Source organism: Bos grunniens, chromosome 6 (genome assembly GCF_055505025.1).
Source record: "Bos grunniens cultivar Pamir isolate PY7600 chromosome 6, Bosgru_T2T1.0, whole genome shotgun sequence".
In the NCBI taxonomy this organism is placed as follows: Eukaryota; Metazoa; Chordata; class Mammalia; order Artiodactyla; family Bovidae; genus Bos; species Bos grunniens.
Genome location: NC_141170.1, coordinates 96,785,212 through 96,810,217, shown reverse-complemented (window position 1 = coordinate 96,810,217; position 25,006 = coordinate 96,785,212). Strand labels below are relative to the sequence as shown.

The 25,006-nt window shown below is 39.4% G+C and overlaps 1 protein-coding gene across 13 annotated transcripts in view; it reads left to right on the top strand.

Annotated features, from left to right (window-relative positions):
• Nucleotides 1-11,085: 11,085 nt before the first annotated feature.
• The window catches only part of CENPE (centromere protein E), an 81,727-nt gene continuing 67,806 nt past the window's right edge, over nucleotides 11,086-25,006 (top strand). For all 13 annotated transcript variants that reach the window (XM_086406868.1, XM_086406867.1, XM_086406864.1 and 10 more), the window contains exons 1-8: nucleotides 11,086-11,629; nucleotides 13,042-13,133; nucleotides 15,754-15,843; nucleotides 15,959-16,077; nucleotides 17,200-17,319; nucleotides 17,766-17,847; nucleotides 17,997-18,064; nucleotides 18,142-18,207. In XM_086406868.1, the coding sequence (XP_086262994.1) occupies nucleotides 11,427-11,629; nucleotides 13,042-13,133; nucleotides 15,754-15,843; nucleotides 15,959-16,077; nucleotides 17,200-17,319; nucleotides 17,766-17,847; nucleotides 17,997-18,064; nucleotides 18,142-18,207 (840 nt within the window). In that variant the 5' untranslated portion in view covers nucleotides 11,086-11,426. The remainder of the gene's footprint in view (nucleotides 11,630-13,041; nucleotides 13,134-15,753; nucleotides 15,844-15,958; nucleotides 16,078-17,199; nucleotides 17,320-17,765; nucleotides 17,848-17,996; nucleotides 18,065-18,141; nucleotides 18,208-25,006) is intronic.

Sequence of the window (25,006 nt, the reverse complement as noted above, 5' to 3'; positions counted from 1 at the left end):
AGTCACTCAGTCGTGTCCAGCTCTTTGCGACCCCATGAATCGCAGCACACCAGGCCTCCCTGTCCATCACCAACTCCCGGAGTTCACTCAGACTCACGTCCATCGAGTCACTGATGCCATCCAGCCATCTCATCCTCTGTTGTCCCCTTTTCCTCCTGCCCCCAATCCCTCCCAGCATCAGAGTCTTTTCCAATGAGTCAACTCTTCTCATGAGGTGGCCAAAGTACTGGAGTTTCAGCTTTAGCATCATTCCTTTCAGAGAACACCCAGGGCTGATCTCCTTTAGAATGGACTGGTTGGATCTCTTTGCAGTCCAAGGGACTCTCAAGAGTCTTCTCCAACACCACAGTTCAATAGCTTTCTTCACAGTCCAACTCTCGCATCCATACATGACCACTGGAAAAACCATAGCCTTGACTAGACGGACCTTTGCTGGCAAAGTAATGTCTCTGCTTTTCAATATGCTATCTAGGTTGGTCATAACTTTTCTTCCAAGGAGTAAGCGTCTTTTAATTTCATGGCTGCAGTCACCATCTGCAATGATTTTGAAGCCCCAAAAGATAAAGTCTGACACTGTTTCCCCATCTATTTCCCATGAAGTGATGCCATGATCTTCGTTTTCTGAATGTTGAGCTTTAAGCCAACTTTTTCACTCTCCTCTTTCATGGTGATTACATGTTGAAATGATAATATCCTGGATATACTTGTTTAACTAAAATGTTATTAATTTTAATTAATTTCACTTGTTTCTGTTTTGTATTTTTTGAGTGGCTAATAAGTATCATGGCTTTTATTTCTATCAGACAAAGAATATTTCAGGAAAGAAGTAATCATGACTATTGGGAGACAATTCTCCATAGGTCTCAAGTTTCCGTAGATCTTATAAGTAAAGCACTGGTCATCCTTTATTTCAACATATCTTTCCAAAGATACTTGTATAAAGAACAGTCCTGGAAAATTAAGATAATATCTCATTGCAGAGCAAAGAGAAGGCATACTTACTGCCCATTATAAAAAATAAAGATTTCTTAAGCAAGGTTCCTCTTTTGTGATTAAATCCACTGTGTGTAGAAGTCTCACTTGACCCTCTTTGCATTGTCTTGTGGGAACTGGGGTTCAGAAAACCAGTACAAAAACGCTGATGTTCTGGCTACTGTTATTGCAATAATAAGTAATAAATTTTTGCTTTTTATAATAAACTTTTCTCCATCCCTGACCCAGAAGTCTTGGATCTTCTACTAGCATCCATGAAACTGTGTCAAGCTGACTTGTTGGCTTACAAGAAAAGTTAAATCTCACATCTTTCATAGTTCTTGACACTGACTCTGTCAGCTATATACTGCTATATAACAAACTGCCTTAAAATTTAGAAGCTTAAAAAAATAACAAAGACAGACATGTATATCAAGGGAAATAAATAGTCCAGAATAGACACAAAGAGATCAAATGACTTTTTTAGAAAAGTACAAAGGCAATTCAATGTAGCAAACAGAACCTTTTCAATGAATGGTGCTGGCACAAATAACTATATATATATATATATGCCAAAAATGAACATAATTCCATATATCACATCTTATAGAAAAACTAACCCAAAATAGACCATAGACATAATTTAAAATCTAAACCTACAAAACTCTTAAAGTAAACATGAAGAAAAATTTTGTGAACTAGGTTAGGCCAACAGTCCTTAGATATGTCCCCAAGTACAATCCATAAAAGAAAAAAAAATGATAAATTCAGCTTCATAAAAACTATAAATCTTTGTTGTATGAAGGACATTGTTAATATAACTCATAAAATGGAAGCATATATATGTAAATAACATATGGTAAAGGACATATCTAGGATATATAAAGGACTCTTAAGACTCAAAAGTAAGAAAACAGGCAAATTTTTAAAAGTGAGAAAAATATTTGAACAGATATACAATCTACATTTAAAAATGGGCATAGGAACAAAGGACTATTTAATCCAAATGGACAATTCAAAACTAAGATGTAAATACTACTAAAAGCAATGAAAGGACATTCAATCCTATTTGCAGTCAGGGAGTTGCAAATTAAAATAAGAAAATATTTTCCCCATAAAACTGCAAAAATAGAAATACTGATAATACCATGTTATGGAGAAGGAATGAAGAAATGAACATTCAGATCTTCTTGGCTTTCATACAAATTATTTAGGAAGAAATTTGGTAATAGTTATTATAACTCAAAACTAAAATATCATTTGGGTTAATATTCTAGTAATCTATTATATGAAAATAATATCATGAAAGTATAAAGAGGTATATATATGGATATTCTATTATTAGCTATATTGAAAAATGGGCAGCAATCACAATATCCATAAAAGCATGATCAAATAAACTAAAATGTAACCATATAATTGAAAATGAGGAAAAAATATTAGGCAAATGAGGAAAAAATACATATTGATTTGTTAGTGTAAAAAGCAAATTTCACACCAGTAAGTACAGAGTGATTCCGTTCCTGAAAATATAATGTGGCTGATTCTGTATACAGATTTCTTGCAACTGCTCAAGAAAAGATTGGAAAGAAACTTAATGTAAGTCACTTTCAGTTCGGTTCAGTTCAGTCGCTCAGTCATGTCCAACTCTGTGACCCCACTGACTGCAGCACGCCGGGCCTCCCTGTCCATCACCAACTCCCAAAGTTTATTCAGACTCATATCCATCAGTTGGTGATGCCATCCAAACATCTCATCCTCTTCTCCTCCCCTTCTCTTCCTGCCTTCAATCCTTCCCAGCATCAGGGTCAAAGGAGTCAGCTCTTCGCATCAGGTGGCCAAAGTATTGAAGTTTCAGCTTTAGCATCAGTCCTCCCAAAGAAATCTCAGGGCTGATCTCCTTCAAAATGGACTGGTTGGATCTCCTTGCAGTCCAAGGGACTCTCAAGAGTCTTCTCCAACACCACAGTTCAAAAGCATCAATTCTTTGGCACTCATTTTCTTTATAGTTGAACTCTCACATCAATACATGACTACTGGAAAAACCATAGCTTTGACTAGATGGACTTCTGTTGCCAAAGTAATGTCTCTGCTTTTTAATATGCTGTCTACGTTGGTCATAACTTTTCTTCCAAGGAGCAAGTGTCTTTTAATTGCATGGCTGCAGTCACCATCTGCAGTGATTTTGGAGCTCCAAAAAAGAGTCTGTCACTGTTTCCACTGTTTCCCCATCTATTTCCCATGAAGTGGTGGGACCAGATGCCATGATCTTAGTTTTCTGTATGTTGAGCTTTGAGCCAACATTTTCACTCTCCTCTTTCACTTTCATCAAGAGGCTCTTTAGCTCTTCTTTGCTTTCTGCTATAAGGGTGGTGTCATCTGCATATCTGAGGTTACTGATATTTCTCCCAGCAATCTTCATTCCAGCTTGTGCTTCATCCAGCCCAGTTTCTCATGATGTACTCTGCGTATAAGTTAAATAAGCAGGGTGACAATATACAGCCTTGACGTACTCCTTTCCCGATTTGGAACCAGTCTGTTGTTCCATGTCCAGTTCTAACTGTTGCCTCCTCACCTGCATACAGATTTCTCTAGAGTCTCAAGAGTCACTTTAGAGAAGATGAAATTTGATGCATGGGTGATAAGGAATATTCACTTCACAATCCTAGATAATTTTGTTAGACCAGTAGAATTACAGTGATTCTTCTTTCTGTTGTTTTTCAGCATTTTTCTGAAATAGAGAATAATTGCTGAAGTAAAGTCCTAAAGGAGACTGAAAGGAAAGAATTGGGGGCATATACGAATAGATCCACCTCAGAAACAGCAGATGCCTCATTTTCAGGAAGTGCATGAAAGGCGGCAAGAGTTGGTAGGGCTGATCAGTTGGAATGCAGGCTGTATGGGAGGGAGGGCTGGGAGGTGAGATATGATTTACCTAACAGTTATGGTTTCTCAGTAAGGAGGATGGGACCCAGGACTGGGGAGAATGGTCAAGGTTTGGAATGGTCGATAAGGTAAACTGAAACGATGTTCACCAGGACAAGCAAGGAAAGGTGCTCCTGTGAAGTTTTTATTATCTAGTCCTAGAAGTAGCAGACTAGGTGTAAGACAGGCTGGGAGGATAGTCTTACTTTCTGGCCAAAAAGAGAACAGATTTTGGTGGACTACCATCAGTCTCTGCAGCACCTTAGATTTTGTCTGTAACATACATCACTTTTCCACCCCTTCACACATCCGTACTCTACTTTACACTCATCTATACTCTATTTTTTTGGAACTTCTCTGGTGGCTCAGATGGTAAAGTGTCTGCCTACAAGGTGGAAGACCTGGGTTCAAATCCCTGGGTCAGGAAGATCCCCTGGAGAAGGAAATGGCAACCCACTCCAGTACTCTTGCCTGGAAAATCCCACGGACAGATGAGCCTGGTAGGGTCCATGGGGTCGCAAAGAGTCGGACACGACTGAGCGACTTCACATACTCTATTTTTAAAAGTTTCTTCTTTTATGAAGATATTATAGAATATCAAAACAGAAAAGAACCTTAGGAATACCAATTCCCCCATTTTGTGGATGAGAAAATGGTGAGTCACAGAGATAAATGATTTTCTAATGAAGCAATAGTTTATAAATGGTAAAATCAGACTAACCCAGGTGCCACACAAACCCTGTGTAACCATGATTATATAAAGAAAGGGATACTATGTCTGCAATCATCACAAATGGTTGTCACAAAATTAAGGCAAGACTCACTGCTGTCAAAATTTAACACTGTATCCACTAAACAAAAATTATTCCTGTTGAAGGTGTGGCATGATACAAATATACTGCAACTGATTTTGAATAAGATACCTATAAGAACTGAGTAATTTGATGATGTATATTTGTAATATCAGAATCTTGTCCAAATCCTAAAATGTGCACTATCCTCAAGAACAGAAAAGCACCATCCAGGCTATGCCATGCTTTTGGAAGGATTACAGTGCCCTCTGCAGTTTCAGCAGAAATAAATAAAATCACAACTGTGATTTAAAAGAACAAAACAAACAAAATCAGTAATTTGAACACCAACATAACATGCCTCAGAAATTCACTTTACTTTTAAACTTTGAATTAAAATATTTATGTAAAGATCACTTTTTAAACAAAGTGCACTGCAGCATGTATAGCAGGTATCTATTTGTGTAAAAAGGTACACAATATAGAAAAAGATACATGTATGTGTCTAACTGTAGGTTAATTTGAGGATAATACTCTATGGCTCAGTTGCCTCCAGAGACACAAACTGGCACCCTAGGGATCATATGTGGAGAGATTATTTCCACTGTGGCTCTTCTGGTACTGTTACTGAGTCCGAGATCATTCTACACACCAAAAGACAGGCCAAGGTGTTGAAGCAAGGAATACGGCTTTATATAGAAATCTGGCTGACAGAGATGATAGCAGAGTAATGTCTCAAAATAACCATCTTATTGGGGTCTGGGTCTGGGTTCTTTTACAAATCAGAGATGGGGAAGTTAAGGAAACAAAAAGGTCATTAATGCTGCAAATATGTCCTAGAATGGCAAGCCTCAGAGTTCACTTCAGTTCAGTTGCTCAGTCGTGTCCAACTCTTTGTGACCCCATGGAATGCAGCACACCAGGCCTCCCTGTTCATCACCAACTCCCAGAGTTTACTCAAACTCATGTCCATTGAGTCGGTGATACCATCCAACCATCTCGTCCTCTGTCATCCCCTTCTCCTCTAGCTTTCAATCTTTTCCAGCATCAGGGGCTTTTCAAATGAGTCAGCTCTTCAATCAGGTGGCCAAAGTATTGAAGTTTCATCTTCAGCATCAGTCCTTCCAATGAATATTCAGGACTGATTTCCTTTAGGATGGACTGGTTGGATCTCCTTGCTGTCCAAGGGACTCTCAAGAATCTTCTCCAACACTGCAGTTCAAAAGCATCAATACTTTGGCGTTCAGTTTTCTTTATAGTCCAATTTTCACATCCATACATGACTATTGGAAAAACCATAGCTTTGACTAGACGAACTTTTGTTGGCAAGGTAATCTCTCTGCTTTTTAATATGCTGTCTAGATTGGTCATAACTTTTCTTCCAAGGAGCAAGTGTCTTTTAATTGCATGGCTGCAGTCACCATCTGCAGTGATTCTGGAGCCCCCCATAAATAAAGTCTGTCACTGTTTCCACTGTTTCCCCATCTATTTGCCATGAAGTGATGGGACCAGATGCCATGATCTTAGTTTTCTGAATGTTGAACTTTAAGCCAACATTTTCACTCTCCTCTTTCACTTTCATCAAGAGGCTCTTTAGTTCTTCTTTGCTTTCTGCCATAAGGATGGTGTCATCTGCATATCTGAGGTTATTGATATTTCTCCCAGCAATCTTCATTCCCACTTGTGCTTCATCCAGCCCAGCTTTTCTCATGATGTACTCTGCGTATAAGTTAAATAAGCAGGGTGACAATATACAGCCTTGACATACTCCTTTCCCGATTTGGAACCAGTCTGTTGTTCCATGTCCAGTTCTAAATGTTGTTTCCTGACCAGTATACAGATTTCTCAGCAAGCAGGTCAGGAGGTCTGGTATTCCCATCTCTTTCAGAATGTTCTGCAGTTTTTTGTGCTCCACACAGTCAAAGGCTTTGGCATAGTCAATAAAGCAGACTGCTACTGCTAAGTCACTTCAGTTGTGTCCGACTCTGTGCGACCCCATAGACGGCAGCCCACCAGGCTCCGCCGTCCCTGGGATTCTCCAGGCAAGAATACTGGAGTGGGTTGCCATTTCCTTCTCCAATGCATGAAAGTAAAAAGCGAAAGTGAAGTCACTCAGTCCTTAGCGACCCCATGGACTGCAGCCTACCAGGCTCCTCCGTCCATGGGATTTGCCAGGCAAGAATACTGGAGTGGGCTGCCATTGCCTTCTCCAATAAAGCAGAGGTAGATGTTTTTCTGAAACTCTCTCGCTTTTTGATGATCCAACAGATGTTGGCAATTTGATCTCTGGTTCCTCTGCCTTTTCTAAATCCAGCTTGAACATCTAGAATTTGACAGTTTACGTACTATTGAAGGCTGGCTTGGAGAATTTTGAGCATTAATTTGCTTGCATGTGAGATGAGTGCAATTGTGCAGTAGTTTTAGCATTCTTTTGCATTGCCTTTCTTTGTAATTGAATGAAAACTGACCTTTTCCAGTCCTCTGGCCACTGCTGAGTTTTCCAAATTTGCTGGCATATTGAGTGCAGCACTTTCACAGCATCATCTTTTAGGATTTGAAATAGCTCAACTGGAATTCCATCACCTCCACTAGCTTTGCTCATAGTGATGCTTCCTAAGGCCCACTTGACTTCTCATTCCAGGATGTCTGGCTCTAGGTGAGTGATCACATCATCGTGGTTATCTAGGTCATGAAGATCTTTTTTGCATAGCTCTTCTGTGTATTCTTGCCACCTCATCTTAATATCTTCTGCTTCTGTTAGGTCCATACTATTTCTGTCCTTTATTGTGCCCGTCTTTGCATGAAATGGTCCCTTGGTATCTCTGATTTTCTTGGAAGAGATCTCTAGTCTTCTCCATTCTGTTATTTTCCTCTGTTTCTTTGCACTTTGCACTGAGGAAGGCTTTCTTATCTCTCCTTGCTATTCTTTGGAACTCTGCATTCAAATGGATATATCTTTCCTTTTCTCCTTTGCTTTTTGCTTTTCTTCTTTCCATAGCTATTTATAAGGCCTCCTCAAACAACCATTTTGCCTTTTTGCATTTCTTTTTCTTGGGGACAGTTGATCCCTGCCTCCTGTACAATGTCATGAACCTCCATCCATAGTTCTTCAGGCAGTCTGTCTATCAGATCTAATCTCTTGAATCTATTTCTCTTTTCCACTGTATAATCGTAAGGAATTTGATTTAGGTCATACCTGAATGGTCTAGTGGTTTTCCTTACTTTCTTCAATTTAAGTCTGAATTTGGCAATAAGGGGTTCATGTTCTGAGCCATAGTCAGCTTCCAGTCTTGTTTTTGCTGACTGTATAGAGCTTCTCTATCTTTGGCTGCAGAGAATATAATCAATCTGATTTTGGTGTTGACCATCTGGTGATGTCCATGTGTAGAGTCTTCTCTTGTGTTGTTGGACGAGGGTGTTTGCTATGACCAGTTCTCTTGACAAAACTCTGTTAGCCTTTGCCCTGCTTCATTCTGTACTCCAAGGCCAAGTTTGCCTGTTACTCCAGGTATCTCTTGGCTTCCTGCTTTTGCATTCCAGTCCCCTATAATGAAAAGGACATCTTTTTGGGTGTTAGTTCTAGAAGGACTTGTAGGTTTTCACAGAACCATTCAACTTCACCTTCTTCAGTATTATTGGTCAGGGCATAGACTTGGATTACTGTGATATTGAATGGTTTGCCTTGGAAACAAACAGAGATCATTCGGTCATTTTGAGATTGCATCCAAGTACTGCATTTCAGACTCTTTTGTTGACTATGATGGCTACTCCATTTCTTCTAAGGGATTCTTGCCCACAGTAGTAGCTATTACAGTCATCTGAGTTAAATTGGGTATGTGTTAATTTCTTCCTTTCTGCCATCTATAGGTGAACATGGTTCTGAACAACCGCACTTTAGTTTAACAGTCAGGCAGAGGAGGAGGATTCTCTGAGGCAGGCCATTAAGTATATATGTATAACAAAGGCAGCGAAAAGCAAGCCAAAGAAACAGTTCCATATGTAAAAGTATTAATAGATAGTCAGTGGAAATTCACTGTATGAAGCAGGGAGCTCAAACTCAGTCCTCTGAGACAACCTAGAGGATGGAATGGGGTAGGGTAGGGGTGAGAGGGGGTTCAAGAAGGCCGGGACATATGTACATCTATGGCTGATTCATGTTGGTATATGGCAGAAACCAACAATATTGTAAAACAATTAGTGTCCAATTTAAAAAATTAGTTTCAGCATGGAGTCAGAATTGGCTTTTCCCTGCAACAGTACTATTTAAATTTTTCCATCACATGCATGTATTGATCTTTCATGTAACAAAAGAATTACATGAACATTGAGATACACGTGTCTCTTTCAATTCTGGTTTCCTCGATGTATGGCAAATCCAATACAATATTGTAAAGTAAAATAATAATAAATAAAAGAATTACATGACAAAAGAGTTAATCAATAAAAATTTTGATTACCCTTAAGAGAAGTGGTATGCATCCAAATTTTAAGCCCCTCTCTTCAGAAACTCCTTAATTTCAGACAAGTTCTTTAATCTTTTAAAAACAAAAGAGTTGCATATGCCAAGTTCCATATCAACAGAGGTTTAAGTTAATTACTGTTTTAGCTCACCCAGAAATGGAATTGTAAGCTAGTCAATCAGGAATTGCCTAAATGGCACTAGTTAAGCAATCTGACTGATAGGCCCCAGTCAATCCCTAAAGAAAAGTAACTTTTCAATTACTAGCCCAGTTTTTTGACCTGTACAAGTTCCTTGCCCCATTCTGCCTATGGAAGTCTTCCATTTTATACTGGTCCTTGGAGCTCCTTTCTATCTAGTAGACTGGATACTACCTGATTCAAATCAATTTTGCTCAAATAAAGCCTAACAATTTTTAATATGCCTCTGTTTATCTTTAACAAATCCCTTTGCCCTCCCTAACCACTTAAATTAAAACATAGCTTCTTTATCTCTGTATTATCTTATCAGATAACACCCAGCATCTTCACAGTTTAGCTGTGAGAAAAGTAGTGTATACCAGCTCACATTTGGTTAACAAAACAATATTGATTAGCCTATAAAAGAGTAGACTATTTTATTTACAGCTTTTTAATCTACAAATTTCTTAAATTTGGGAGAAAACAATCAATATTCACTAAGATATTAGTAATTATGAAATATTACACAGTAAGTGAAGTCGCTCAGTTGTGTCCTACCAGGAGCCTACCAGGCTCCTCTGTCCATGGGATTCTCCAGGCAATTGTCCTGGAGTGAATTGCCATTTCCTACTCCACGGGATCTTCCCAACCCAGGGCTCGAACCCTGGTCTCCCGCATTGAAGACAGAGGCTTTACCGTCTGAGCCACCAGGGAAGCCTAGATTTATTTTCTTAGTCCTCCCCTCCAAAGGAAATAAGTGTACCTTTCTAGAAATTATGTCAAAATTATTGAGTAATTGAATAGGCAATTTTTTAATTGAATGTTTACTAAACTCCAAGTATCTTTCCAGGTGCAGGGTATAAGGAGTAAATAAAAACAAAGTTGCTAACCTCACAGAGTTGACACTTTGGTGGGAGGAAACATAATATAGACATAAATGAATACATACTAATTATATCTGAAAGTTATGAGAGATATTTTAAAAGAAACAGAATAGACGAGAAAGTTGTTATACAGAGTTCTGAAAAAGCAAATGCTATTTCTGAAAAACAATTATCTACACTTCTATTCGGAGAAGGCAATGGCACCCCACTCCAATACTCCTGCCTGGAAAAACCCATGGACGGAGGAGCCTGGAAGGCTGCAGTCCATGGGGTCGCTAAGAGTCGGACACGACTGAGCGACTTCACTTTCACTTTTCACTTTCATGCATTGGAGAAGGAAATGTCAACCCATTCCAGTGTTCTTGCCTGGAGAATCCCAGGGACGGGTCATCTTGGTGGGCTGCCGTCTATGGGGTCGCACAGAGTCGGACACGACTGAAGTGACTCAGCAGCAGCAGCAACAGACTTCTATTTCTGTTTCCCTGATGCTAGGAAATATTGAAAACAAGTGAAGAAGGGGATGACAGAAGACGAGATGGTTGGATGGCACCACTGACTCAATGGACGAGAGTTTGAGAAAGCTCCGGGAAATAGTGAAGAACAGGGAAGCCTGGTGTGTTGCAGTCCATGGGGTCGCAGAGTCCGACACGACTGAACGACTAAACAACAAATATCTGCTAATAAAAGTTTCATCTAACTACCAGTCTTCAGTAACTCTTTTCCCAAGTCAGCCTTTTAGGAACTCACAGCCAATGGGAAAAAGGGAGTGTAAGCAAGCGGAAAATGAACAACCTAAAACCCAAGACTTTTCAAACCAGTACCAGAGTCTTGTTTCTGGGTTGGGCAGTAACTTTCAACTCTTGTCATCTGAGGTACTTCGTTTGTTTCATTTTTTTTTTTTTAACCTTTTTTTTTTAACAACTGTTAATGTAGTTCTTTAACGTTCCTAATTCCCTTTTATTAATAAAGAAGAAAATTTTTCGGCTTCGTTTTTTCCAGATTTCACTTTAAGGATGGGGCGAAAGAAGGCGTTTCTATAAGGCTGCAAGCAGTTCAACTGCAGTTAGCAAATACTAATTATTTCCGCTATTACGCGGTGAATCGCTCACCAGGCGCTTCCTGGACCCGGTCTTTGCAGCCCGAAACCCATTATCCAAGTCCAACCCATTATCCTTGGACTTACCGCCGGCCTGGCGTCCCCCGCGCCGCGACACAGATGGAACGGGCCGTGACGTCACGAGACCGCGACTCAATCAGACGCGGCGTTTGGGAAATTTTAAATTTAAAGGCGGGGTGGCCCGTTCGCTCTGAAGCGCCGGCCGTGGAGGTTTCTGACGTATTCCCTGGGATCCAACCAGCCAGGATGGCGGAGGAAGGAGCCGTAGCCGTCTGCGTGCGGGTTCGGCCGCTCAATCACAGGTAGGTAGGCCAGACCGAGCCCAGGTCCCCACTGCGGACTCCGGCGCCGGCATGAACCGGAGGAATGAGTCCTCGCTCCTCTTTCTTGCTCAGCTGCCTAGAAACTCGGCCACTTACCCGCTTTGTGCCTCGGTTTCCTAATGGGACGGGGCAGGATCGAGGAGCTAGAGGATCCTTTTCAGCTGTGGAATTCTCTTATATCTGTAACCCAGGCTCACCGACGTCAAAGACCTTACTCCCTGCGCTGCGGTCCCCACCGGGAAAGTCGAAATCGGAAAGATCCTACTGCACTCATCACAGTGCAGTTAAATTTCACGTTTAACTGACTCTCGCTTCCCCTTTACTGTATACTCCTTAAGAGCGAAAGCGAATCAGTTTTGTTGCATTGTATTCGGTACTTCAGTCAATAAGTGAATTCCGCATTCAGAATGTTGAATGAACGATATTCATCAATATTGATTTGTTTTTTAGTACAGTGTACTGTATTAAAACAGACACTACCATCGTTGCCCAGTGGATCTCACAACAGAAAATAGATAAAAGGTATAGAATAATAGGTGGCGATACTGGAGTAATAAATGCTTTAGAGAAAAAGCAGGAAGGGGAAGCAAGGCAAGTCTGTTTGCTATGCCAGTCTTGGGTCCTCGCCCCAGAATGCTAACAGAGTTTTGTCTGTGAGAAACATTTGTTAAATCTTACTGGGCGCTTAATAAATGAGAATATCAAGATGAGGAATTTCCTATTTTTAATAAGCTTATTGATGCATTAGAAGACAGCTACATAAAGAAACCATTATAATATATCTTGACAGATGTTATGATAGACAGTTAAAGAATGTTTGCTAGCGAAGCCGTTAGTCCTTTAGTGAGATGACTGTAGGAGAGGAACAGGGCAGTGTCAGGGAACACCTGAATCATGAATGAAAGAACAGTTAAGGTACTTAGTGGAAACCTCAGTCAGGGTATTCCAGGCAGAGAAAGGTTGAATCTGATTTTGGGAGTGAACTTCAGGTAGTTGATTCCTCTGGGAGTTAAGGTGTGTACAGAATTTAGAGGAAGATGAGATTTAAGAGGAAAATTATAGTGATAGAGGTATCATGTACCAAATTAAAGATTTCAGATGGTTTTTAAATGTTTTAAGAGAGAGAGACATATCAACTGCCACTACTCCATAGGAAGTTGGAAGTGAAGAGTTTCACAAAGAAACTCCCATGAAAGTGCAGGAGGTCACTGAAGCCCCATTTAAAAGTGTTGCCCCCTCAAAGGTAGATTTTCCACATTTATCTTATTTATGGTATTAGTCATTACAATCTTTTAAAATATTTATCAGAAGATGAAGTCTTTCTACTGTCTCTCATAAAACACAGCTTCTATGACCAGTTATTCTAAAATTCAGTGTTTTTATTCTTTTAGAGAAGAAGCGCCTGAAAAAGATACTCAAGTTTACTGGAAAACTGACAATAATACAGTTTATCAAGTTGATGGGAGTAAATCCTTCAATTTTGGTGAGTTCATAATAGCATCAAAAGTTAACCTGGTATCCTTTTTCTTTTATGAGTACAAAAGCCTTATGAATAACACTGGATTTGTCACTAAAGATCAAACCAAGCGTTCAATAAACTGCTTCAATGGAAATTTTGAAAAATCGTTCATCCATCATTTATAAGCTAATAAATTGATGCTTAAATACAGTAGTAGTAAAAAAGAAAAGAATTTAAAAATTAAACACATATACTATTACTGTAGTCACTATAACTTATGGCTGAAACTAACATTCTTCTTCTTACTCATGAGAGTACTTGTGGCCTGAAATTCTGTAAACCCAAAATATGTTGCTTAGTGTCAAGTCATCTTTAAGATCTTCCAATTTGTTTTTGTTGTTTTGGTTTTTTGTTTGTTTTTCAACTATTTTCAAAACTCTTTAAAGAATAAATAGTGAAGATATTGCTTCTTTGTCTGCTGGAATGCAGCAGGAACCTACCTCTGGTCTTGTGGAGCTTATATAATGGAAAAAAAGGCTTTAAACAAGTAATTTCACCCGCTGACATAAGCTTTTGCAGAGATCTAAACTTGGTGTCTGGAATGGTACCATTTACACCAGGACCTGCAGGATGAGTGAGAGCTAGCTAGAACAGAGGGACTTCAGGCTCTGATGATTAACTAGACTGATTTGTACATTGATTTAGCATGTATATAGTGCTGACAACTATATACCAGTGCCACAGTGCCAGGCACTGTTCTGAGCACTTCCTATATATTCACTCATTTAATCCTCCTAACAAGCCTGTGTATTTGGTGCCTTCCTGTTTTAATGAAGAACTGAAGCACAGTGGCCTGGAGTCACATAGCCAGCAAATAAGAGAGAAAGGCTCCAGATCTGTATTCTAGCCATACCACCATGCTGCCACTTAGGCTCCATAGAGCGACAGTGACGTCCTCTGAACAACCTCAGAAGTAATCGTGGTTAAGTTGTCAAATTAGTGTGAAACTAGAAAGCCACACCCCACTCCAGTACTCTTGCCTAGAAAATCCCATGGATGGAGGAGCCTGGTGGGCTGCAGTCCATGGGGTCGCTAAGAGTCGGACACGACTAAGCGACTTCACTTTCACTTTTCACTTGCATGCATTGGAGAAGGAAATGGCAACCCGCTCCAGTGTTCTTGCCTGGAGAATCCCAGGGACGGGGGAGCCTGGGAGCTCCCATAGAGGGAGCCAGGCTGCCCTCTATGGGGTCGCACAGAGTCGGACACGACTGAAGCGACTTAGCAGCAGCAGCAGCAAAAAGCCACAAAGATGTGTGGAAGAGAAAATGAATTCTGGTAAAGGAATGTTTGATGGTATTAACATAATTTTTTTTTCAAACTTTTTATTTTGTGTTGGGGTATAGCCAATTAACAACGTTGTGGTAGTTTCAGGTGAACAGTGAAAGAACTTAGCCATACATATACAGGTATCCATTCTCCCCCAAATCCCCATCCCATCTAGTCTGGCACATAACATTGAGCAGAGTTCCTTGTGCTGTACAATAGGTCCTTGTTGGTTATCCATTTTAAATGTAACAGTGTGTACATAACCTTCCCAAAGTCCCTAACTCTCCCTCCCCTCTGGCAACGATAAGTTCGTTTTCTAAGTCTGTGAGTCTCTGCTAGAGATTAAAAAGCCTAAGTACCACAGATTCTCAGTAGCCATATATGCCCATAAAGAATTTGGACTTATCCACCTATCTGAACCACATAACATTAAGGTTTGAATCATCTGCCATTTCTCCTTGCTCTGAGATAATGACCCTTAAGCAGCCTTCAGATGGCACTTAGGTTTTCCACAGTGTTCTGCTAATAGGGCAGATTTGTGGTCACCGTGCAAGGAGTATAATCACTGAACTATTGATTGCAGGTAAATCCCTCCTGATTTACAAATCCATTTCTTGTGAGCTTTTTAAAGTGAGACCACCACTAAAAGAGTAGTCTATTTTTAATGTGCTAACAAAAGCAGAGAACCACATCCTGGACTTGTGAATTCATCAGTGTAAATACCACCCTAAACACCAGCCTTCAGCAGCCAGCTCATTGATCATTCCCCATAACACTTTAGCTTTGGTCAGTTCTTTTCTTCCAGATAATCTGCATTTCTTGGTTTAGTTTGAGCTAGACTTTCTTGCTAGGTATGTTAGAAACATTAGAATTTCTCAAAGAATAGTAACAGTCTGCATTTCCTAAGTGTTAACATATGTTCACAATAATTCTATGGAAAAGATATTAGATGTCCATTTTACGGATTAGGGAACTGAGGCATGGAGCCATCAACCACTTGCCCAAAATCACACAGCCTATAAGTGGCAGAATCAGGATTTGCAGTCTTGATTCCAGACCCCCTTATTCAGATTCAGCCACCATGCCCTACTGCCTCTTGAAAGCACATAGGATAATAGACTTGTATTTTTTCTGTGTAAGGACCAACACATTTTACCTAGAGAGTATTTTCATTGGACCAATGAGTTGAAGAAAATATTGTACCTTAAATATTCTATCATACCATATCCTGACAATTTTATTTCTTCGAGCAACTACTAATTCAGAATGAAAATACAATTTGTTTGGTTTAACTTAAATATGATTTGTTTTTTAGATCGTGTCTTTCATAGTAATGAAACTACTAAAAATGTGTATGAAGAAATTGCGGTACCAATCATAGATTCTGCCATTCAAGGCTACAATGGTGAGTATTCACTGCAGAAACACTGCAGTCTGTGGTGTCCGTTCAGCAGGCGTCGATCATTTTCTACACTGTAGATTCACTGTAATCTCTGCATGTGTTTGTTTTGTTTTTGCAGGTACTATATTTGCCTATGGGCAGACTGCTTCAGGAAAAACGTATACTATGATGGGTTCACAAGAGTATTTGGGAGTAATACCTAGGGCAATTCATGACATTTTCCAGAAAATTAAGAAGGTAAAGAACTTAGCTAAGTTTCTAGTACATGCAGGTAAAAATAGTGATAATAGGATAGCAATCTTACTGTTCTCTTGTAATGATGAAAGGAAGTAGATTTATACTTATCTCTTAATTATCCAGGGGGAAAGAAGGAAGCCATAGCATAGATTCTTTTTTTTTCCCCCATAAACTTACTTAAGAAACTTAAATATTTTTTATTCTTTCCCTTAAATCATGAAGCAGTACTCCCACCAAACAGTGGGCATTAAGGAACAGGAAAACCTTATCACAGTTGGGTCCTTATTGCCTTTGTTTAGCTACCAGTGATTATTAAGGAGCAGTAAAAAGTAGACTGGGTAAAAGACAAGGAGACCAGAAGGCCAGAATAGGCAACCTAATTAGTTAAGAGTTGATTTTAAATTACTTTTTCATCATTATTTTAATGATTTTCAATTTTTTGAATATATACAGGTTGAGTTTTATTTTGAGGTTAGAGAGTTGAATGGGGTACTTTTCCTGTTACAATTCTATGATAGTATTGGTTATTTCTGAAACTGTGTATTTTGTTGTTGTTAATTATTATTGTCGGTATAGAAACACAGGGAGGAATTTTTTTTGTTTTTTTTGTTTTATAATGATAATTTCTTGAAAGACAAATACCACATGACTTCACCTCTATGTAGAATCTAAAAAAAAAAAAAAATGAACAAACAGAAACAGACTCATAGATAACAAACAGGTGATTGTCAGAGGGCATGGAAGTTGGAGGAGTGAGAAATAGGGTGAGGAAGATTAAGGGGCACAAACTTTCCGTTAGAAAATCAATGAGTCACAGAGATGAAATGTGCAGCGTGGGGAATATAGTCAGTAATATTGTAACATCTTTGTATGGTGACACATGGCAATTAGACTTCTGTGATCACTTGGAAATGTATGGAAATAGTGACCCACCATGTTATGTACCAGGAACTAACATAGTGGAATGGGTCAACCACACATCAACTAAAAAATAAGTTAAAATTCTATAAATGTGTTTTCTCAAAGGATATTTTAATATTTAATATTAGCACGTGAGCATTTGTTATTAGGTTTTCATAACTAGATGATCTCTGAAGTCGTCACATTATCTTTTTCTTCTAGTTTCCTGATAGGGAATTTCTCTTACGTGTGTCTTACATGGAAATATACAATGAAACCATTACAGACTTACTTTGTGACACTCAAAAAATGAAGCCTTTAATAATTCGGGAAGACTTCAATGTGAGTAACAGAGTTAACAGGGTGGCTCAAAAATTAGATACACTGATTGGGATTGTTTTTTCTTGAACATTTGCCTTTAATTTCTGTATACTTTAAAGTATCTCCTATTACTATGGTTTGTTTTTTATTTTCTTTCTTAGACACTTACAGAGATTATCTCTTAAGTAATAAGTATAGTTTTTAAATATTGACAGTTAAAGTATTTTGGTGTAAGTGCTTAAAAAGAGTGAGATGGAACTATCAGATTAGAATTTGGTATACTTTGGCATAGGAAATACATTGTAAATATCAGAAGTATACTTATTATTTTCATACAGAATAAAAATCCCCCTTTTCCACATGACATCCACAAATGAACTCTGTGATAGTTTGTACTTTCTTTTTGAAATGGGAACTTTTAAGTGACTTATATTTCCTTACTTTTACCGTAATTAAACTTGTTTCAGAGGAATGTGTATGTGGCTGACCTCACAGAAGAAGTTGTTTATACATCAGAAATGGCTTTGAAGTGGATCACTAAGGGAGAAAGTAAGACTTCGTACTATATTTCTTAAAACACTTGTAGAAACTATTTAATTGAATGTATTTAGACTTTAAATCACACTTTTCATCTAAAATACAAGTTGTGTTTTTCTTTGGATTTTAATACACACAGCTGAAATGTGACTCTCTTACAGAGAACAGGCATTATGGAATTACAAAAATGAATCAGCGAAGTAGTCGTTCTCATACCATTTTTAGGATGGTAGGTAATTCTCTCTATATTTTGTCTTTCCAATTAAGAATACACTAATTTTTCTATAAGTTGCCTTTTCTTTCTAGATTTTGGAAAGCAGAGAGAAAGGTGAACCTTCTAATTTTGAAGGATCTGTCAAAGTGTCCCATTTGGTGAGTATTGAGGAACCGTGATAATGTACTATACGAGTCAAAGCAAAATTTAATTTAGCTGCTGAAGGTTTGGTTTCATAAGAACTGTTGACCATTTGGCAAAAGCATCTATAAATTGGTAGTTTAGTCTCACCAGTAACATGAAATTTCTAGCAGAAATGTAGGAAGAGGTCAGAGGATCTTACTTCCCGTGATCTTACGCTGCCACTCCCTAAGCTTTAGGTGTAAGAACTGTAGGAGTGGGGCCTTCCCTAACCAGTAATGGAGAAAGGGCTAATTCTATGCACACTTAAGAGTTAATGTAATCTTGGGATTCGATGGGGTTTTGTGTGTCTGTGATTTTGGGGTTTTGTTTTTTGGCCTCCACCAGTGCAACTGAGACTTGTGAGATAAATGAAAACCTGGGTGAAATAGTTAAAAAAAATCACATTACTCTAGTTTATATTCAGTACCTGTCTGTTGGTAGGTGAATATAAGCATTATGCAAACATTCCTTCTTGCTGAACTGCATCATTTTTCTTTTTTTTTTTTTTTTGTGCTTCCTTTCTATTCCTTACCGTTATTGTTTTGTTCTCTGTCTTCAAGGCCTGAATTCTTTAGTTTGATGTGGGATATGATTTAAGATTACTGCATTTGATTTGAAAATTTCAAGGGAAAAAGTAATAAATCTATAATATGTTTACTTTCAGATTTTGAAAACTCAGTTAAATATCTAATTCCGGTTCACCTTAGTTATTTTACTGTATAAGTATAGCATTTATTTTAATAGACTGGTCTTTTAACAACAACAAACCTAACTTCTGTTTTGTTGTCCAAAGCTGGCCTGTATACATCACTACAATTTTAACTTTTAATATAATTTAGCTTTACTAGTCTTGACATACTCAGTGATCCATTTGGTGTCTTTTCTCATATTTTTTGATGATCTATCATCTAGGGACCATAGGTACTATTTAACCCAACACTCCAGATTTGCCACTTACTCTTAAGTATCTTATTGGAAAGAGGACTTCCCCAAAGAGTCATTTTCTGGCTCTTTAAAGATGGTTTTTGGTTTGTTTTTTTTTTTCCTGAGTGTCTTCTCACCTTCCTGGAATAATAAAATCCAAGTGCTCTCAGCCCAGGTCCTTTATTATCAGGGTTTCCTTCCTCCTACCCTCCTAATCAAAGCACAAGAGTGTTCTGTAGCCTTTCTTCACTTGTTTGCCCTCAGGCATTGTTACCATTTCTGTGTTGATGATGGTCAAATATTTATTGTTTCTGAAGTCTCTGAGTTCTAAGTCATGTCTCTCCATAAAGATTGTCCCACTGTTAATTATCTCAAGCTTCAGTGGGTCTAAAGCCAAATTAATTTATTCCTATCATAGTGAATATTCCTTTTACCAGTAGTACTTATATCTTAATTTCATGCTGCTTTCCTTACCACTATCCCCCTTTGTTATGCCCCTACCTAGGTCATTTGTGATGTGAAGTCGCTCAGTTGTAACCGACTCTTTGTAACGCCATGAACTGTAGCCTACTGGGCTCCTCTATCCATGGGATTTTCCAGGCAAGAGTATTGGAGTTGGGTACCATTGCCTTCTCCAGAGGATCTTCCTGACCCAGGGCTTGAACCCAGATCTCCCGCAGTGTAGGCAGACGCTTTACCATCTGAGCCCCAAGGTCATTTGTAGTAGATGCTATATAACAGCGAGTAGATTTCCTTGCGTATTTTAGTGAAAATAGTACATATCTGAGACAGAACTGTAAAACAAGAGTACATAATTATCTGCCCATTCCGCAAAGCAAGAATTAACTTAAAACTCCACTTTTTTAAAATACATTAAGACTATTTCCTGGACTCTGAAATTTAAAAAAAGAAGACATCCCTCCACTACTTGCTGTCTTCACTACCACCTCCCTGAATGGTCTAGTGGTTTTCCCTACTTTCTTCAATTTAAGTCTGAATTTAGCAATAAGGAGTTCATGGTCTGAGCCACATTCAGCTCCTGGTCTTGTTTTTGCTGACTGTATAGAGCTTCTCCATCTTTGGCTGCAAAGAATATAATCAATCTGATTTCGGTGTTGACCATCTGGTGATGTCCATGTATAGAGTCTTCTCTTGTGTTGTTGGAAGAGGGTGTTTGTTATGACCAGTGCATTTTCTTGGCAAAACTCTATTAGTCTTTGCCCTGCTTCATTCTGTATTCCAAGGCCAAATTTGCCTGTCACTCCAGGTGTTTCTTGACTTCCTACTTTTGTATTCCAGTCCCCTATAATGAAAAGGACATCTTTTTTGGGTGTTAGTTCTAAAAGGTCTTATAGGTCTTCATAGAACCATTCAACTTCAGCTTCTTCAACGTTACTGGTTGGGGCATAGACTTGGATTACTGTGATATTGAATGGTTTGCCTTGGAAACGAACAGAGATCATTCTGTCGTTTTTGAGATTGCATCCAAGTACCGCATTTCAGACTCTTTTGTTGACCATGATGGCTACTCCATTTCTTCCGAGGGATTCCTGCCCACAGTAGTAGATATAATAGTCATCTGAGTTAAATTCACCCATTCCAGTCCATTTTAGTTTGCTGATTCCTAGAAGGTCGACATTCACTCTTGCCATCACTTGTTTGACCACTTCCATTTGCCTTGATTCATGGGCCTGACATTCCAGGTTCCCATGCAATATTGCTCTTTACAGCATCAGACCTTGCTTCTATCACAGTCACATGCACAGCTGGATATTGTTTTTACTTTGGCTCCATCCCTTCATTCTTTCTGAAGTGAGAAATAGATTTAAGGGCCTAGATCTGATAGGTAGAGTGCCTGATGAACTATGGAATGAGGTTCGTGACATTGTACAGAAAACAGGGATCAAGATCATCCCCATGGAAAAGAAATGCAAAAAAGCAAAATGGCTGTCTGGGGAGGCCTTACAAATAGCTGTGAAAAGAAGAGAAGCAAACAACAAAGGAGAAAAGGAAAGACATAGGCATCTGAATGCAGAGTTCCAAAGAATAGCAAGAAGAGATAAGAAAGCCTTCCTCAGCGATCAATGCAAAGAAATAGAGGAAAACGACAGAATGGGAAAGACTAGAGATCTCTTCAAGAAAATTAGAGATATCAAGGGAACATTTCATGCAAAGATGAGCTCGATAAAGGACAGAAATGGTATGGACCTAACAGAAGCAGAAGATATCAAGAAGAGATGGCAAGAATACACAGAAGAACTGTACAAAAAAGATCTTCACGATCCAGATAATCACGATGGTGTGATCATTGACCTAGAGCCAGACATCCTGGAATGTGAAGTCAAGTGGGCCTTAGAAAGCATCACTACGAACAAAGCTAGTGGAGGTGATGGCATTCCAGTTGAGCTATTTCAAATCCTGAAAGATGATGCTGCGAAAGTGCTGCACTCAATATGCCAGCAAATTTGGAAAACTCAGCAGTGGCCACAGGACTGGAAAAGGTCAGTTTTCATTCCAATCCCAAAGAAAGGCAATGCCATAGAATGCTCAAACTACCGCACAATTGCACTCATCTCACACACTAGTAAAGTAATGCTCAAAATTCTCCAAGCCAGGCTTCAGCAATATGTGAACCGTGAACTTCCTGATGTTCAAACTGGTTTTAGAAAAGGCAGAGGAACCAGAGATCAAATTGCCAACATCCACTGGATCATGGAAAAAGCAAGAGAGTTCCAGAAAAACATCTATTTCTGCTTTATTGACTATGCCAAAGCCTTTGACTGTGTGGATCACAATAAACTGTGGAAAATTCTGAAAGAGATGGGAATACCAGACCACCTGACCTGCCTCTTGAGAAACCTATATGCAGGTCAGGAAGCAACAGTTAGAACTGGACATGAAACAACAGACTGGTTCCATATAGGAAAAGGAGTACGTCAAGGCTGTATATTGTCACCCTGCTTATTTAACTTCTATGCATAGTACATCATGAGAAACGCTGGGCTAGAAGAAGCACAAGCTGGAATCAAGATTGCTGGAAGAAATATCAATAACCTCAGATATGCAGGTGACACCACCCTTATGGCAGAAAGTGAAGAAGAACTAAAAAGCCTCTTGATTAAAGTGAAAGAGGAGAGTGAAAAAGTTGGCTTAAAGCTCAACATTCAGAAAACGAAGATCATGGCATCCACTCCCATCAATTCATGGGATATAGATGGGGAAACAGTGGAAACAGTGTCAGACTTTATTTTTTTGGTCTCCAAAATCACTGCAGATGGTGACTGCAGCCATGAAATTAAAAGACGCTTACTCCTTGAAAGTTATGACCAACCTAGATAGCATATTGTAAAGCAGAGACATTATTTTGCCAACAAAGGTTCGTCTAGTCAAGGCTATGGTTTTTCCTGTGGTCATGTATGGATGTGAGAGTTGGACTGTGAAGAAGGCTGAGCGCCGAGGAATTGATGCTTTTGAACTGTGGTGTTGGAGAAGACTCTTGAGAGTCCCTTGGACTGCAAGGAGATCCAACCAATCCATTCTAAAGGAGATCAGCCCTGGGATTTCTTTGGAAGGAATGATGCTAAAGCTGAAACTCCAGTACTTTGGCCACCTCATGCGAAGAGTTGACTCATTGGAAAAGTCTCTGATGCTGGGAGGGATTGGGGGCAGGAGGAGAAGGGGACGACAGAGGATGAGATGAATGGATGGCATCACTGACCCGATGGACCTGAGTCTGAGTGAACTCCAGGAGTTGGTGATGGACAGGGAGGCCTGGCGTGCTGCGATTCATGGGGTCACAAAGAGTCGGACATGACTGAGTGACTGAACTGTACTGAACCACCTCCCTAGCCCAAGCCACCATCATCTCTCACTTGAGTCCTGCACCAGCCTCCTGACTGGGCTCCCACTGCCACTTTTGCCCCTCTCCAGCTCATTTTCCATCTATGGGGGCCACAGGTGATCCTTCAGAAGGTTAAATCAAGGTATGTCACTCTTCTGCTTAAAGTCCCGTCTCGGCTTCCCATTGCATTTGGAAAACCAGAGTCCTTATCCTTGTTTACAGAGCCCTGAGTAATCTGACTCCTATCTCCTTCTCTTACACTGTATTGTCCCATCTCCACTTCACCAACTCTACCATGCTGCCTTTTCTGTTTTATGAACATACCAAGCTCATCCGTTTTATGACTGGACATACTGGCCGTTTTTTTAATTTGGACTGTGTTTCCCTTGGTCTTGCATGGCTGCCTTCCTCTGTCATTTCAGATCTTAGCTTAATGGGGAAGCCTTCCCCTACCAATCAGAGAACCTCCTCTGTCCCTTCTTCCCTCTTCCAGGACTATTTAAATTATCTTTATTACACTTACCATATTCTATTTCTCATTTGTTTGTCTTTTTCTGTCTCTTCATCCTTTTCCTCGTCTCATACACTCCATAGACAATATAAGATCTATGAGGACAGGGACCTTGCTTGTTTAGTTCACTGCCGTATCCCTAGGACCTAACATACTACCTGAAGCGTGACAGTCACTTTTTTCAGCAATATCTGTGAAATGAACTAGAGCTTTGTGCTTTTAAAGATGCTGCAGTATAATCAAAAACATGTGACTAGCTCTACACAGTAAGTGTTGTAAGAATAAGTCATACCTATATACACCATTCAGGTATGACCTAAATCAAATCCCTTATGATTATACAGTGGAAGTGAGAAATAGATTTAAGAGCCTAGATCTGATAGATAGAGTGCCTGATGAACTATGGAATGAGGTTCGTGACATTGTACAGGAGACAGGGATCAAGACCATCCCCATGGAAAAGAAATGCAAAAAAGCAAAATGGCTGTCTGGGGAGGCCTTACAAATAGCTGTGAAAAGCAAAGGAGAAAAGGAAAGATATAAGCATCTGAATGCAGAGTTCCAAAGAATAGCAAAAAGAGATAAGAAAGCCTTCTTCAGCAATCATTGCAAAGAAATAGAGGAAAACAACAGAATGGAAAAGACTAGAGATCTCTTCAAGAAAATTAGAGATACCAGGGAACATTCCATGCAAAGATGGGCTCGATAAAGGACAGAAATGGTATGGACCTAACAGAAGCAGAAGATATCAAGAAGAGATGGCAAGAATACACAGAAGAACTGTACAAAAAAGATCTTCACAATCCAGATAATCACGATGGTGTGATCATTGACCTAGAGCCAGACATCCTGGAATGTGAAGTCAAGTGGGCCTTAGAAAGCATCACTACGAACAAAGCTAGTGGAGGTGATGGCATTCCAGTTGAGCTATTTCAAATCCTGAAAGATGATGCTGTGAAAGTGCTGCACTCAATATGCCAGCAAATTTGGAAAACTCAGCAGTGGCCACAGGACTGGAAAAGGTCAGTTTTCATTCCAATCCCAAAGAAAGGCAATGCCATAGAATGCTCAAACTACCGCACAATTGCACTCATCTCACACACTAGTAAAGTAATGCTCAAAATTCTCCAAGCCAGGCTTCAGCAATATGTGAACCGTGAACTTCCTGATGTTCAAACTGGTTTTAGAAAAGGCAGAGGAACCAGAGATCAAATTGCCAACATCCACTGGATCATGGAAAAAGCAAGAGAGTTCCAGAAAAACATCTATTTCTGCTTTATTGACTATGCCAAAGCCTTTGACTGTGTGGATCACAATAAACTGTGGAAAATTCTGAAAGAGATGGGAATACCAGACCACCTGACCTGCCTCTTGAGAAACCTATATGCAGGTCAGGAAGCAACAGTTAGAACTGGACATGAAACAACAGACTGGTTCCATATAGGAAAAGGAGTACGTCAAGGCTGTATATTGTCACCCTGCTTATTTAACTTCTATG